Source organism: Mauremys mutica, chromosome 4, assembly GCF_020497125.1.
Source record: "Mauremys mutica isolate MM-2020 ecotype Southern chromosome 4, ASM2049712v1, whole genome shotgun sequence".
NCBI lineage: Eukaryota > Metazoa > Chordata > Testudines > Geoemydidae > Mauremys > Mauremys mutica.
Window position 1 is genome coordinate 132,889,629 of NC_059075.1, and position 17,271 is coordinate 132,906,899.

At 43.8% G+C, this 17,271-nt stretch overlaps 1 protein-coding gene across 4 annotated transcripts in view; it reads left to right on the forward strand.

Annotated features, from left to right (window-relative positions):
* Nucleotides 1–17,271, forward strand: part of SRPK1 (SRSF protein kinase 1) — a 48,484-nt gene that overhangs the window by 12,107 nt on the left and 19,106 nt on the right. For all 4 annotated transcript variants that reach the window (XM_045014349.1, XM_045014350.1, XM_045014352.1 and 1 more), the window contains exons 3-7: nucleotides 7,003–7,121; nucleotides 13,581–13,689; nucleotides 14,147–14,234; nucleotides 14,846–14,933; nucleotides 16,587–16,693. In XM_045014349.1, the coding sequence (XP_044870284.1) occupies nucleotides 7,003–7,121; nucleotides 13,581–13,689; nucleotides 14,147–14,234; nucleotides 14,846–14,933; nucleotides 16,587–16,693 (511 nt within the window). The remainder of the gene's footprint in view (nucleotides 1–7,002; nucleotides 7,122–13,580; nucleotides 13,690–14,146; nucleotides 14,235–14,845; nucleotides 14,934–16,586; nucleotides 16,694–17,271) is intronic.

Consider the following 17,271-nt stretch of genomic DNA (forward strand, 5'->3'; position numbering starts at 1 on the left):
GTCTACTCTAGTGCTTAGCTACTGTTGATAACATCAATGGAGCAGCAGCAGTGGGAGAATAAGAAAAGATTCCATGCAGGCAGGGTGTCTGATAGATAAAGCCTTTGCCTTCTCTGTACCTCCCTCTTCGGGCTAGCTTAAGCAGTTGGGGAATAAGTAAAAGGATCCCTTTCAGCCTTCTCTCACCAGATGGCCACACCTGACTGCCCTTCTAGTAGATTCCCACAAGAAGCTAAGGAGCCAGAACTCTTGCAACGAACAGCAGAGGTTGATGGAGTAATTGTGTTATATTCTGTAAATACACAGTAATTTGTGGCTATTGTGTTAAAAAAAAAAACCTGCATAACTAAGACTTTTCTAATATGCAGATTTTGCCAAGTGGCTTTGACAACTTTTATTTAAAAGGCAGTGCTGAATTTACTAAAGAGGAATTTACTGAGGGAGTTAAGTATTCTTCAATGTTGACTATAAGTTGAATATTGATAAGAGCCCAATCCTACTGTCTTTACTGAGGCAAAACTCAATCAGTCTAAGATTTCCCCTCAGTGAGTACTACAGGTAAGATCCATAGTGTATAATTTTAAGTACTTCTGTCAGAAAGCATTTTTAATTGCCAACAAACTCAGAAATTGTACATTAATGTCATACTTCTGCTGATCTGTTTCCCCTTATGAATTCCACAAAGCCGAAGATAAATGTGTGCCGAAATACCTTTATGGCATCCAAGAAAGATGCTGAACACCTGGCATTAGAAAGCTATGTCCACTTAATATTTTTAAACGATTTAGAACATTCTCACATCTTTGCGTGATTTAACAAAGGGTGAGGAGTTATTTCTGTATCCACAGCTACTGGAGTTTGGAATAATTTAAGAAAATGTTTCTTACCTTGAACAACTTCCATTTCCTGCTTTATTGCCCTGGGGTTTCTATATCAAAAGGGTTGGACCATCAGCAGTTAATGACACTCGTGCTCATTGGAAGCTGTGAATCTAGTGGACTGTTGAATATGCGGTGTTGTTGTAGCCATGTCCTTCCCAGGATGATAGAGACAAGGCTGGTGAGATGATATCTTTGATTGGACCAACTTCTGTCTGAGAGAGACAAGCTTTTAAGCTTCCACAGAGCTCTTCTTCAGCTCTCTGTAAGCTCGAAACCATGTGTCTCTCTCCAAAAGAAGTTGGTCCCATAAAAGGCTGTCTAATAGACAGATTAAAATCAGGAGATGCTTTTTCAGTTTAGGAAGATAAAACTGAAAATCTGACTGAATTCAGCATTTCTTCAGGGGAGGACTGTAGAACCAGGTGAACATCAAGGAAATCTGGTGAATCTATTTATGTTCAACCCAGAGTATGACTAAATTTGCAGAAAGATCAGCTGAGAGCAACCCCCTCAGTGTTGCTGCAAGGCCCTTTACCTGCAATGCAGTGCTATGCATCTACAGCTAGGTGGTGGAGACAAATCCTTTTTCTCCCTCCCTCTTGCACAAAGCTTTGCTGCTTTCAGGGAGAGCCAGCACTCCACCAGTGGTGTGTGCACCTCTGCTGCCTGAACAATCTGCTAGCTGATTCTTTTTTAATGGCTCTTTCGAAAACTGTTGGTTCATCTTCAGGGGTATCTCTATCAATGGGAGTCCGTGCTTCGTGCAGGTAGGCTTTTCTTTGTCTTGTGTGAACTACTGCTCTTCTTAAGGGCTTCCTTAGAGGGGGGAAAAAAGGACTTTTGTGTCCCTAGATGAAGACTTTTGTGGATTCCATGAAAGCTCTCACGCTTGCCTTAGAATACTGCAACTCGACGTCATCTTTTCTTCTTCCTTAAAATATTATCTGATCATGTGATTGCAGAGGCAGGCTGCAAACCTAGTTAACTCTTGAGATTAATTAGGAGGTAGAGGGAACAAATATAAAAATTCAAATCAGGGTGCATTTTAGTCTAGCATTGAGCATGTTAATTATAAAAATTAGTCTCTCTAAATTCTGCTGAGTAGCTATATATCACGCATTTCTTTCGAGCCTTCTTTTAGCATTTTTGCCATACTGACAGCTATCTGCTTCTTACTCCCTTATTTTAAATACAGGCAATGGGGCTCTTGCTCTCTCCAGCAGCCCTTTTTGCCTCTTTGTAGGCTAGGCTGTCTGAAGGATGCAGACAGGGTGGATGTTACGAGGTTTTTGTGTGATAATATTTGGGGGGTTGGTTTGACTGAGTTCTTGTTCTCTATTTAGTAGAGAGTTTAATCTTGTTACTTACTTTGACCATATTAGTGTCCCCTTTTGATCTGGCCCTGCAGTTGGCATTTTAGAAGTCAGGCTATTATGGGGTGTCTGATGCCTTCTAATGAATTTGAGTAGTAGAGCAAAGATGATTTGGAGGAGAGAGTTTTTAATTTTAAATGCTATTATGAAGATCTGTCTGTTACATATGGCTAATAGGGGAATAATTAACTAGTGTAGAACTGTCGTGTCTTCCAAGACTGAATCTCAGCTGTGGGACAGTGCGAGATGCAAACTATAGGGTGCATCAGACACCAGATGGTCAATAGCCATGACATGTTGGTTCCATTTAGAATGGGGGGGGAACTAGAAATTTCCAGCAGAATGGCCTGAGTGGTTTCTGATAACTTCCTTGATGCAGGAAGAGCACTGCAAAGTACATCAGTGGTTTTCAAGCATTCTGTTGTGGACCACTTAAGATGAATCTTTTTGTGGCCCCACTTTCTTGTCCCTATCCCCCACCTTCCCTGAAGCAACTATGTAGTACTTGGTTACATGAAGAGAAAAAAATCTTAGGGCAGTATTGAGGAGACTGAATGTGATGGGTATGGCTGCTGGATTTAAATTCCCTATTCTGTCTGCTGTTTTTTCCCTCTTCCTGGGTGTAAACTGGGTATTAGCACCCAAACCCTTCTCATTGCTGCAGCTCCCAAGGCTCTCATCCATCATAGCACATCTGGATTACTGAAACCTTTTTTTCCTCTGGCCTTGACTGTGCAGTCTTGCCCCACTCAGATCCATTCGGAACGCTGCTGCCGAGACAATTTTCCTAGCCTGTTTGACCATCTCACCCCTCTTTGTATCCTTCCACTGTCTCCCCCTTCTCTAGCACATCAAATATAAGCAACTTGTATTCACTTTCAAGCCTCTTCAATGCCTAGCCCCTTCCGACCCGTCATTTATCATTCACTCCATCGTCCACTTGCTAAGTTTTCAAACTGGTCCTTGAAAGGAGCAACATCCTTAAAGCCACTTCATTGTTCTTCAAATCCCTCCTTAAAACTCCACTTTGCCATGGCTACAAAAACAAAAACCAGGTAGTCTGCTGGTGTGCTGAGACAGCTGCCTATCATGCTGACCAATATTGTTTCCTTGTACTCCCCGATATGTCTGTATCCATCGGTGGCTTGTCTTAGGGCAGGACCACCTTTTTGTTCTGCGCTTGTACAGCGCCTAGCCCAGTGGGCTCCTGATCCATAAGGATTATTGCTAGGTGCTATGATAATACAAATAACACAGCCCTAGCCACACTATGTTCCTTTGCAGTTTGGTTCTGTCCTCTTGCTATCTGGCTTAGTTTTGGGGTAGCATACAAACTTGTTCCCTCTCTAATTTTCACCAAATAAAGTGACAGACTTCAGCTAGCTGTGCAGGGTGCAGAGAACTGCTTGGGTTTTTTCTGTTTATTTTTAGCTTAGTCGTGAACTAGGTCAAACTACAGTATTGGAAATCATTGCTGTTTGAATACAGATAGATGCATGCATCACTGTAGTATGGTAATCTCCTGGAAATGTTCGTGTGGTACAGTTCAGGACCAGTGATCTGCATGACTTGTCAAGTGCTGAATTCTTAAAGCACTAGGCCTCATAATGCCCTAAAATACACGAGACCAACTGTCAGATTCTCTGGAGAACAGCAATACTGATAGATTACATAAATCTTAAAAACCTCCTAAGATTAATTGCCTTGTTCAGCTTATTAAAAAGGGTTGAAATCCTCATGAGTAGTGCAGCATATGTATGGAAGAGGGTTAAGTGAAACTTGCCTTCACATCCCATGGCCTTCCATTAAAACCAAACCGAGCACTTGTGCAAATGTGAATTGTATAGTGTGCTCCATGCTGTCATAAGTTGACTAATGTGACTCCTATAGTTCCATTCTGAACAACTAAAACTGCAGTCCACATCTAATCATAGAATCTCAGGGTTAGAAGGGACCTCAGGAGGTCATCTAGTCCAACCCCCTGCTCAAAGCAGGACCAAACCCAACTAAATCATCCCAGCCAGGGCTTTGTCAAGCCTGACCTTAAAAACCTCTAAGGAAGGAGATTCTACCACCTCCCTAGGTAACCCATTCCAGTTCTTCACCACCCTACTAGTGAAATTTTTTTTCCTAATATCCAACCTAAACCTCCCCCTCTGCAACTTGAGACCATTACTCCTTGTTCTGTCATCTTCTACCACTGAGAACAGTCTAGATCCATCCTCTTTGGAACCCCCTTTCAGGTAGTTGAAAGCAGCTATCAAATCCCCCCTCATTCTTCTCTTCTGCAGACTAAATAATCCCAGTTCCCTCAGCCTCTCCTCATAAGTCATGTGCTCCAGCCCCCTAATCATTTTTGTTGCCCTCTGCTGGACTCTCTCCAATTTATCCACATCCTTCTTGTAGTGTGGGGCCCAAAACTGGACACAGTACTCCAAATGAGGCCTCACCAGTGCTGAGTAGAAGGGAATGATCACATCCCTCGATCTGCTGGAAATGCCCCTACTTATACAACCCAAAATGCCATTAGCCTTCTTGGCAACAAGGGCACACTGTTGACTCATATTCAGCTTTTCGTCCACTGTAACCCCTAGGTCCTTTTCTGCAGTCAGTAATACTGTATTGACTGATGTAACCAACACTTGCCTCAGGCTTAGTCTACACTCCAGTGTTTGGTCAACGTAAGGCAACTTACGTCGACATAATTACGTTAGTGCACATATTACAGCCTTGCTCCTGCTGACATAAGTGCCCTACTTCACTGACACACAATTCCACCTCCACGAGAGGCTTATGTCGTAATTAGGGCGAGATAGTGTCCTGTAGAAACTGTTACTTACATCAGCTGTTGGCTGTCATTCTTGTCAATTTCACAGCTCCATCCTGGAGCGGGGAGCCAGGTGTGCTCTCAGCCCTCCACACCGCCCCTCTTAAGCTGGTGGAAGGGCTCCTGGGGAGGACACGCACCTCAGGCAAAAGGAGGGTAGTGTGGACATGAACCACTGTGGTGGTTATAAGTTGACCTAACATTTCTAGTGTAGACATGCCCTCAGTAATCATTGGGGTTTTTTTGAGCAACGTGGAATAGAATTTTAAGCAAGGTGGATGGGAGGCATCAATTACTAACTTATGAAAACAATAGTTGTAATACAATAGAACTTTAATTCACACTGTCTAGAAGGTTCAGTGTGAATGACTGGATCTTGTCTTAGTATGTCATGCTATAAAGAAAAGATGCATTGATATATTATTTTGTCAACTATAGTTGTGTTTTATACGTCACTTCTAAAAATGCAGTCTTAGTAGTGATGTATATCTATTACTGTGCCCAGCACAACGGGGCGCTGTTCTTGGTTAGTCCTTTAGTACTGCCATAATAAACACAGTTTATAGACTGCATACTTTCTCGTGCAGTATATAAGATTGATAGGCGAACTCTGTGAAGGGGATTGATAAGCTCTGTAAGGTTTTATGTCTAATAAATGTATTTTTTGATTTGCTTTAAAACAGATGAAAGACTTACCTTTTTTCAGGACTTTCACTGTCTGTTACTAATGGCACAGTTAATGCAACTGATAAAGCACCTGTTCTCTGCATTTCCCAGTACTTTATCATAATGGGATGATGACTTTCCTGCAGCGCTCAGTTAATAAGCATAAACTGAACACTGACAGCTAGCAACTAATGGAGAAGTGGGGAGAAAATGTTACTCTCGACCAGTTTCCATGGTTCCTTTGAGTATTTCTGGATTTAGAAGGTATCATCCCTTAAAGGGACATTACCAGCTAGTTTCAGTATGTGGCTTTGAAACTGTCATACACTCAAATTTTAACTTAAATGTTTTTGGGGCTTTAAACACCCCCGTACAGCATTGGAAACCAAAATATTGTGCTGATGCAGGAGAACCAGAAAGTGACACTGACCAACTTAACTTTGTTGTTCCTGCAATCAACCTAGTACAGCATATATGGTGAAAAGCTAACTAGACTCTGAAATTTTCATCTATAGACAACTCAGTTGCTAGTAAGAGAAAAGAGGGATCTTTTAAATGTCTGTCTTCTTCTGTATTGGAGTACAAAAGGCACAGGTTTTAAAATGGCAACCACTTAATTCTTTTCTTAAAGAGCAAGTTTTTAATTCCTCTTTCCTTACAAGATATCTTTTCAACTCCTAAAGTCTGTTTTATACCAACCCCTCCTCAAAGCAGATGGTGAAAGTCTGCTTCACTGAGAAGGGACTGCAATATCCAAGAAATGTCACTGAATCCTCTTAATCGGGGACAGTTTCATGTAATGGGCATGACATCAATCTTAAACTAATTAACATTTTTTACTCATTTATGGTCCTCAGATTCAATATAAATAGTGTTTTTAAAATATAAATTGCTAAAAAACCTCACTGACTTGAAATCTTTAATGTGAAAAGAGACTGGACGAACTCCTGAGGTCAGTAACTTATCTCAGTGGGATCAGCTGGGTTTTTAATTCATTGTAAAAAATGTGCACACTTCTTGTTCTGACTGTAAAAAATGCCCCCAGAGAACAGTCAGTTGCATTTCTCAGATATGAAGAGGAAAGAGCTGCTGTTTATATGCTACCTGGCATTTCTAACCTGGGAGTAAAAGCCTTTAAATGTGAGAGTAGGTTTTCTGAAGGCCACTTACTGTCATTCTCTTCTCCCCTCTCTCCAATTCTTCCTGTTGAATTGAAACCTAATGTATCTGCACCTTTATGTTCTTACCCTCTCAGGCCTGAAACTCAACATCGAGGCCCTGCTACTCATTCAGAGAATGATCTCCCTGAACAAGAGGAGGAAATCCTGGGATCAGATGATGATGAACAGGAGGATCCAAATGATTACTGTAAAGGTGAGAGGTTGCGTCTTTAGACTCTTGCTAAATACAGTTTGGTGGCATTCTCTCCCCTGTGGGCATTAAGACTGGTGTCTAACCTGATAGGTTTTCTTGGCCAGAGCTACAATTACAGACTTATATCACACACCCCATGAGTGATATAACTATACTGATCTAACCCCCAGGTGTAGACAGTGCTATGTGGGCGAGAGAGCTTCTCCTGTTGACATAACTACCGTGGAGGTGGATTAGGTAGGCCAACAAGAGAAGCTCTCCTCCAGTAGGCAGAGGCACATCTTCACTTAAGCACTACAGCAGCACAGCTGCACCGGTGCAGTTAGTGTAGACCCTGTCCCTTGTCACCTAAGAGGTATGCAGAGCAAGAGAGAGTCTGTTTCCTTGGATAAAGAGAATCTGTCAGAATGGGAAGCTAACTTGTGACTACTGTGGTGTGGATATTGGAATTGTTGGTTGATAAGATTCTTAAACCTTTCTACTCTTGTTAGTGAGGTCTCCCATCACTCTGGAAGAGGTTCCTTTTGACTACCAAACCAAGCCAGGATCAGCTTGAAATTTTACCTCTAAGATGTGGGGATAAGTTTGGTCTTCACTGTTCTGTCTGTGTTAACTTGCATACTTTGCAATCTGATCATTGGGACACTTGACAAACCCATTACCCATCCGCCTTGAAGAGGAAAGAATTAGCTGAACTCTCCTTCGAAGGTGCATTTGTCAGCTGTGGAAGGGAGAAGAGTCTAGATTCTGAGACTTTAATCTCTGCTTATGGCCGCATTTTTTGGAGTCACGCAGCTGCATGGCTTTACCCTCTTAACTACTACCTATTCTAGTCTCCCTTTTTTTTTAAGGTCATCTGAAAGACTCTTTACCTGTCAAGATCTGAGCTGAGGGTTCTGTTTTTAATGCATCATTTAAGGATGTCACCAGTGCTCAGATTATTCACACAAACACATTTATGGGTATATTTTCTAAGACAGCACACTTAGGTGTTCAGCTCTCTTTGACTTTCAATGGGGATTGGGCACCTACCTCCTATTTTTGCCTTTGAGAACCCCTCTAACATGCCTGTAACATACCAAAGATTCTCTCACACAACTGGTAGCAACAGTTCACAGGCTTTCAAAACCATGCTCCAAGGACGGCTGTGCCGGCTGCTTTTGTGGTAATCTGCACTGGTGAAGTGCTAATGTAGACAGCAAACACTCGCCTAGCAACTGATTCACAGCATTTGGTTCTCCCAGTGTAATCCCTGAATGCTACTGCCCACTCTTCAGTGATAACTTGTCTTTGGCCTGGTCTACACTGGGGGTGGGGGGTCGAACTAAGGTACGCGACTTCAGCTACGTGAATAGCGTAGCTGAAGTCGAACTACCTTAGTTCGACTGACTTACCCGTCCTGACGCCATGGGATCGAAGTCCGTGGCTCCCCCGTCGACTCTGCCACCGCCGTTCGCGGTGGTGGAGTTCCGGAGTTGACGGGAGCGCGTCCGGAGTTCGAACTATCGCGTCTAGATTAGACGCGATAGTTCGAACTCGGAGAAGTCGAACTCTCTGCGTCGACCCGGCGGGTAAGTATGGACCTACCCTTTGACAGCTCAGGACACTGACTCTGTCTTCTGTCAAGATGGCTACATGAAAACAGCCCAGATCAACAAGACACAAATATAACAAAAAAAGCAGCTTCTAATTTTGAGAACTTTTTTTGGTTTTGTTTTTTTTACCCCTGTTCCCTTCCCTTGGGATTCTCCTGAAAAGATAAGAGGAAATGCATGCACATTTCTGAAAATAGATTGGAGTCAGTTAACCCACTTCTCTACCATGCTCTCCTTGCAGAGCTCCTCTAGCGTAATTAAGGGAATGGGAAGAACTCTGGCCTACACAGAGACCCAGAGCATTCCTGTCATTGATTGGATCCTGAGGGGAAAAAAATGTTATTCAGCTACAAAGTAAAATTAAAAACAAAATGAAAGGGAAAAAACTATCAAAGAAATGAATGAAAAGAATAAAATAAACTTCTTCCCTCCCTGTAGCATATTCTGGACCTCTGGGCCCACAAATCGCTCTTCATGCAGGTTAGAACCATTCAATGCAGGCAATGGGGAAAAAGCAAAAAAGGGAACAAGTGTTAAGTCGACAGTGTAGACAGGAGATATTATATACTTTGTCCACAGGGCTGTCCCTGACATTTTGGAATGGGTGTAGTAATCCATAGGCATTAGAGCAGGCCTTCCACAACATGCGGCCCGCGGAGCCTCACTGTGCGGCCTGCGGGGGGATTCTAAATCCCCCGCACACAGCACTCAGCGGGGAGCCCAGAGCCCTTTAAATCTCAGCTGCGGCGGGCAATCAAAGGGCTCTGGGTTGCCTGCAGCGGAGGGGAGCCCAGAGCCCTTTAAATCCCAGCCGCGGCAGGGATTGAAAGGGCTCAGGGCTGCCCGCAGCTTTGGGCACCCTAGAGCCCTTTTGAATCCTGGCCGCGGCTCCCGTGGCAGAGCCGCCTGGGATTTAAAGGGCTATGGGCTCCCCATGGCTGCGGGCACCCCAGAGCCCTTTGAATCCCGTCTGCGGCCGCTGATTGCCCCCTCCCTGGACCCCTGCCCCTAACTGCCCCCCAGGACCCCACCCTCTATCTAAATGCCGCTGCTCCTTGTCCCCCGATTGCCCCCTCCCAAGACCTCCCTCAACTTCCCCCCAGGACCCCACCCCCTACCTGTCCCCTGATAAACCCCTGGGACTCCCATGCCTATCCAACTGCTGCCTGTCCCCTGACTGCCCCCCCAAACCTCCACCCCATCCAACCCCCCCTGCTCTCTGTCCCTTGACTGCCCCCTGGAATCCCCTACCCCTTACCGTGCCACTCAGACCAGCGTGTCTGGCTCCATACAGCTCCAGACACATTGCTGCCATGCTCCCCTGCGGAGCCCACAGCCCCCTCCTCCCCCCCCCCCCCCGCCCAGCACCTGCCTTCCAGATTTGAACACCTCAAAATTCAGGAGTGCTCAAGCTCAGTTTGGGCAGCTTTTACTTCATTTCTCCTAAATCAAATATACTGATCCACTGTAACTTGCTGTAGAAAAAGTAGGATAAAATTGAGCAAGAAATGTTTATTAGGACTGGAATTGCTATTTTCAACAGCCATTGCCTTTTTGTTTGTTTAAAAGGAAGACAGTGATATTGCATTGGCAAATTCCCCATAGAAAGAGAGTGGAACAAGAGAATAATAAAGGCACCTCAACTTTTCCTCATTTATAGAGGACAGTCTTATAATATGCATCCAGATATCCTCCAATCACACAAGCGGGAAAATTGTTCCACTTTACTGCAGCTCTGTAACCATATGGGAACCAATCCTGTCTGTGTTTCGTGCACATCCAAAATTCCTGCTGAATGACCTGCCCTGGGAGCGAGTTACCAGTGACCCAGGGCTGGGGCAGCAGGAGGTGTATGTGGATGGGCACTGGTCGGGGGAGCCCAGGGCTGGGGTAGCAGCGGGGTGTGGGGAGGGCACTGGTGGGGAGGAAAGGGGGAAGCCCAGCGCTGGGGCGGCAGTGGTTGTGGGTGGGAGGAGAGCCCAGGACTGGGGCAGCAGGGGGGTACAGAGGGGAGCCCAGGGCTGGGACGGGGGGCAGCCAAATTTTTTTTTTTGCTTGGGGCAGCAAAAAACCTAGAGCCGGCCCTGCCGGGTTCCCCCAGCCGCCGGAGCCATGGGCCCTTTAATTTGACCCTGAGGGCTTCCAGCCACCTCTTCAGCTGGGAGCCCCTGGTTGATTTAAAATAAAGTATCACCTCCCCACTCCCAACCTTCCTTTTTGGGCCACAGCTGTTTTGGTGGGGCGGCGCTGAGGAAGGAGGGTTTGTTTCCGCAGGGCTGGGTGGCCCTGGGGCGAGGTGTTTCTGTGGGGCTGGGAGGTTTTGGCCCTCAGCTGTTTTCTTTGGAGTAATGTGGCCCTCGCCGCTTTACAAGTTGTGCAGGCCTGCTCTAGAGCACCAGCAGGGAGGGCTATGTATAGACACTATACACCTAAAACAAATACATGGGATAGATGTACTGCCCTGGGTCCATCACAGTAGCGCAAGTTACAGTGGAGCACTTATCAACAGTACGTTCAGGGAAGTGCGTTGCTTTTGATGTTGATAGCACAAACGGTAGCAAGAGAGAGAGCCCTGGATGAGTTTTGCCAGGTAAATAACAGTAGAAACATTGACAAACTGTTAAATAGACTTAATTACAAACACCTGTCTTAAAAGGAATGTTAAGAGTGAAAAGTCACGCTTTCAAAAGTTAGGAAATGCCAGAAATAAGGTTGTCCATGCAACACTAATTCAGCTCCCTTGTGCATGTGTATTGTGACAGTCTTGAATTATGATCACACTTTTTTTCACAGGCCCACGTCTCATTCTGTACATGGGATTGGATGTTGCTCACTGTATGGATAGTTACTGAATATTTTATCTTATCCTTACTATTCAGCGGTGTCTGTATCTTATTTACTGCACACCCTTCAGACCCTGTCCTGAATACAGAATTTATTAATTTCCTTGTGGGCTTTTTAATTACACTCATCACCATAGAATGAGTGTTTCCAAATAATTTATCATCACAACCCCTTTGAGATAAGGTGGTGGTATCCCCATATTACGGATGAGGAACTGAGGCACAGAGATTAAGGCCAAAAGTATCCGCTAATTTGAGTGCCTAATTTGAGACCACTAGGGTCTGATTTTTTTTCCCCAGAGTGCTTAGGGGGTTTATAGCACTTGATCTATTTAGAATAGATCTCCATTGCCTTCAGTTGCAGCAGAGAGTGCTCAGCACTTCTGCAGCTCAAGCCCCAGGTATCTCTAATTGTCTACTCAGAAAATGAAGAACAAATTAATAGCCACTTATGAGAGATCTCATTTTAAGTGACTTGCCCAGTATGTTATCGAAACCTTATGGCAGAAGCAGAGAATTCACTTCTCCAAAGTGGCATTCAAATTCCTTAACTATCCTTTCCCTTCCTGCAGTCTCCTGCCTCCTTCACAACACTTACTCCAATTCTGCAGCAAAATGAGAGAGGGGTTCTACAGCCAGCAGTCTCATTTACCTCACAGTTGTGATTTAATCCCTGAGAAACATCCTTTTTGTGCATTGAATGAGGCAGAGATTTTGTGTGTGGGGGGAAATAGTATGAAGTGAGTATTTACTCACGAAAGCTTATGCTCCAAAACGTCCGTTAGTCTATAAGGTGCCACAGGACTGTCACTTTTATGTGATCATGTTACTAAAGACTTTCAGTGCATACGCATAAGGGGACCAAAGAAATGTTGCACAGAAAATCTTAATTATAGCATTTTCTAAATTCTTAGTGCTTGATTTAATGTTCTTTTAACACAGGAAGATGCATAAAAACATCATTTTGAAAAGGAGCTGGACTCCTACATGGGTCATGAGAATGGTTGGACCCTTTAGATCCACAGCGCAGACTTCTGCCACTTGAGCTAATGGAGTAGCTGGTAGCAGTAGCAGGCTGTCATCTTTGTGGATCAGCCACTAGAGGGAGATGAAATATACACTTTTCCAGGGGGGTTCCACAGATACTTGTCATTGGCAGGTATGTTAGACTCTGGAATCCAGGGTTCAATTCCAAGTTCTATAGGGTTGTGTGCTGTAATGGTTACAGAGACCCCTCTACCCCGTCCGCTCCAGCCGCCTTTCGTTTCCCTGTCCCTGGCTTTTCATCCCTCTGCATATTTCAGTGATGCTACTTTCTTCTCCCATGCTCCCCAGACACCAGGATGGGGGACATTGGGAATACAGGAGACACAATATCCTTGCTCTCTGTTCTGGTGTCTGATGCCGCAGCTCCCTCTAGCAATTAAGAGGAGCAGTTTTGGGAAAGTTCTAATCAATCCTGGGATGAATCATGCTCATTTTGCTGGTGCGGATAGTACATGTGCAGTCCAGCCTACACAGGAGCTGTGTGGGGATGGCTCATGCTCAGTGCATCTGAAATCTTCAGAGAAGTTAGCTGCTGAATTCTTAACACATCTCTGCTCAGCATTGGCAAACAGTTTTCAGAGACTTATAGTTTGGTCCAATTTGGAGAATTCTCTCTCTCCCCCCCCCCCCCCACCTCAATGGGGTAGGAAAAGATTCATCCCTGACACCAGCATGAACGCCTTCTTTGCCTATAAAAGCACTTTCATAGTAAATCATTCTAGGTCAACTTTAATTAGAGCATATTTATTTTCATATAAACTTAGTGGGTTTTTTACAAAATGCCAAGGAGGAAACAGTGAGGCTACTCTAGCAGCATTCACATGGAGAAAACATTCATGTGTCCATTACGTTTAACTAACCTATCAAAATGTGTTGAGTGAATTTTTCCTAAGCCTTGGTTCGTGCTCCACCTGTCTGTTCTTAGACATCCATATGATGGTTTGAACTGATAACTTCCCATTTATTTCTTCCAGGTGGCTATCATCTTGTGAAAATAGGAGATCTATTCAATGGGCGATACCATGTGATCCGGAAACTAGGATGGGGGCACTTTTCCACGGTGTGGCTATCTTGGGACATTCAGTAAGGTTTTTGTTCTTTTGCTGGCATTTCTGCCAAGAATCCAGAGTAGATAATCTTTGCACAGATAAGACTACCAGACTTCTCTTATCTTACATGTGCTGTGCGTACAATGTCAGAAAAGATGATTGCATTAGCATGTGCACAGGTATTAACATTTTATATTACATGCATGTATGTAGAAAGAATACTTTGTGTGTTCAGCTGTTTCTGTTCCAGCACTTCAGGCCAGTCAAGGTGTAGTTTGCCTTAAATGTATAAGGCAAGGAAAACTAACTGGGTTTTGTAAGAGCCCTACAGATAGTTTTCACATGAGTGAATTGGAGCTTATCTTCCTGTGTTACTAAGGAAACAATCCTTAATAACCGGGTATTGCATGCCAGTGAATTAAGAGAATTCTGGAGATGGCTTTTTTGAATAGGAGACCACTTACCACTAACTTGCTATGTCTGTGTTTAAGGGGGAAAAGGTTTGTGGCGATGAAAGTAGTGAAGAGTGCTGAGCATTACACAGAAACAGCACTGGATGAAATCAAACTGCTGAAATCGGTGAGTGCCTGAAGGCAGAAAGCTCTGCTCAGCTTTGTCCATTTTCAGAGTTAATACCCCACTCCATTTGGAAAATGGATCCTGTACTTAGGGATCATCTCTTGGTTCCACTGTACATGAGAGGGTTGTGTTACTAACTGACTAGTGTAGTCTCTGGTGGGTCCTATTTTTGTTTGATCCATAAAGGGGTAAAAGTAAGCAAAGCTGACAGATTTATTTAAGGAACACTGTCCAGGTTTTAACCTCTTTTACATGGTGCTATTTTATCTCCTCCATGGGACCTGGTCATCACCAGTATTCATGGTAGTCCCTGATGGTCATACAATAATTGAAACTCTGTGCCTCCTAATCTTCACTTTGCACCTCCTGGAGCTGGTGGCTTTGCTTTTCATTTAAGTTTTATTGGTCAGATGATAAAATATTCATGTTATGTGCTGTTTAATGGATTGTAGGGAAGGTTAGAGACCATTCTGGGATCCACCAGTACTGCTTAGCACAGCTCCTACTTTTCCCCTGAGGAGAGGGGGAAATATGTTACACACCCAGTGATGTCTAGCCCAGGAATTTTATGAAATGATTTAATCTCGTGTTCTTTATCTTCCTCCACGCAGGTCCGCAACACTGACCCCAACGATCCAAATAGAGAGATGGTGGTTCAGTTATTAGATGACTTCAAGATCTCAGGAGTGAATGGCTCCCGTATCCTTTTATAGAACAAATGACAGAGCACAGAATTTAATTAGTGTGGGAGTTTCCTGTGCAGTTCTCTTGCCAGTGGGAGGTGAACAATGTCCATGCAGCCGTTTTACTGTCCAAAGCAAGTCTCCAATAAAACAGTCCTCTCCCAGTGGGCCTTATAGCTCCCTGCAGATCATAGGCCTAGAATAATCCATCACCACGTAGGGTGTGAAGGACAATGTTGCGGAGTCATGATTTAATATGCAAGACAACATGACTGCGCTTGATTAGAGCTGAATGGCACAGCCTCTTGGGGTTTTCCTCTTTCATCCTTGACCAGGCCACATGCAGCCTTTTATTAAAATCCCTGACTAAAAAATAAAGCATTGCACAATATCAGATTTATCTGCTGGTGCTGAGTGCAAACTGTAGGCTTATAATTTAGCAGCATAGGTCAGCTTCTAACTAAGAGGGTCTGCTTTGGCAGCCTTACAGGCCTAATATAGTTTCTAGAGGTCAACCTTATGACCTGCTTGGGAACTCTTAATATTGGATTGTCAAAGATCCTCTGTATGTTTGTAAAGGCAGACTCTCAAGTGTTCTTTGTGACATGAAGCACTTTACTGGGTTTCTCCATAAAGTGTGTTACTAGAATTCTGGCCCCAGAACTTTCCTTTGTACCCTACATCCCTCCTTTACAGAATGAGTGACTTTCATTTACCTCACTGGGAGTCAGTAGTATATTGCAGAGGGAGAATCCGACCCTAGATGGTATGCTTTCTAATGTTTATACCTAAAGGAAAATGCAGGACTGGGCTATGAATGAAGTCCAGCTCTGCTGCTTAGCTGCAGTGGGAAAGGATATTCTCTAGAGAGCACAAAATCAGAGCAGCTCAGTCCATTGCTGCAGAGAAAGTGATGGAAACATTCCTGTTAATCTTTTCTTGTGTAAAAAGAAGTTTTAGAGTCTAATTTTGACTTGATGCAGCTCCTTCAATGTTGCTTTAAATTCAGTCAAGAAGAATGCATATACACACTACCTATGAGATGAAGAAAAATATCATGAACTTTAAGAGCTAGGCTTTTGAACAGCAAATTTTTAATATTGAACTTGTCTAAGAAGTGGCCTCATAAGTTTACACCATTTTTACCTGTGAAACACAGTGTTGAAGATCGGGCCCGTGAAAAGTGAAAGTAGCTTTAGGGAAAAAAGCTGGGAGAGAAATAACGTTGCTTGATATATGGATTGAGAATTCAGTTCTTTGGTCAGAGTTCATAAAGAGATCTGGGGTGAGAGCCAAGATCATTTGGGAATTTGTCTGCTCAGCTAGGCAGTGTGTTTAAATGCTAGCAGCAGTTCAGACATAGCCCATTGTACATATGGCCTCTTCCCAGAATTTGGTATTACTGCTATGATAACACCATTGCTCCAAACAAGCTGCGTTCTTAGTTATTTTAAGTTTTATGTTGCCGCTAACAGTGCCGGTCATTGTTTTCTCTCACATTTGCTGCTCCAAATACCTAGACAGCTACCTGAGCTGAGAAGGAAAGGGAGTTGGTAGGAGCTGCAACATCAGGTGGTTTCTTGGGGTTAGATTTATTTTCAGCACTGTCTAAGAATCCTAGGGGCTACTTGGGTCAGGATGTCCCCCTTTCTCCTTGACCCTACTGCAGATATCTGTATGGTGTTTGAAGTTCTAGGGCATCATCTCCTGAAGTGGATCATCAAGTCAAATTACCAGGGCCTTCCACTCCCCTGTGTCAAAAGAATCATCCAACAGGCACGTTCCAGCTCTCACTGAAATAATACCCTGACCCCAGTGAGAACTGTTTTGTGACTATAATTGCTTTTCCATCAAATGCAGGGAATGAGACTTGAAGACAAATTCATAGTGGTACATGTTCTCATAAAATAACTAAAATAAGTGGTTTCAGTGGTCAGTACCTGCATTCTGTTTAGCTGAGGAGGTCTACTTTGAACAGTGAGTGGGCGTAACATAAATTCCTGTATGCTAGCTATAACCATTTAAACTTAACAGCACAAAACTGGCTGGCTTGGCTTTTCACCCCCTCTTCCCCTCCAAATCTTGTTGCCCCTGGGGGGAAAGGTAAGTCCCCTCCCCTTTCCCCACAATGAGTAGTTCCCTTTATAGTTTTATAAGCTCACTCTTCACTGACTGCAGCACTTGTTTATGGAGGAGAAGGAGGACCATTGTAAATAACTAAGGGGGAAATGTTTCTGGGGAATCAGATGGGGAGGGAGAAGGCTTTGCGTATTAAAATTCAAGGGAATTAATCCTTAAGTACCTGTAGGTTGAGGAATAGAGGCAAAGATAGCATTTTATAATTGCCTAGTTAA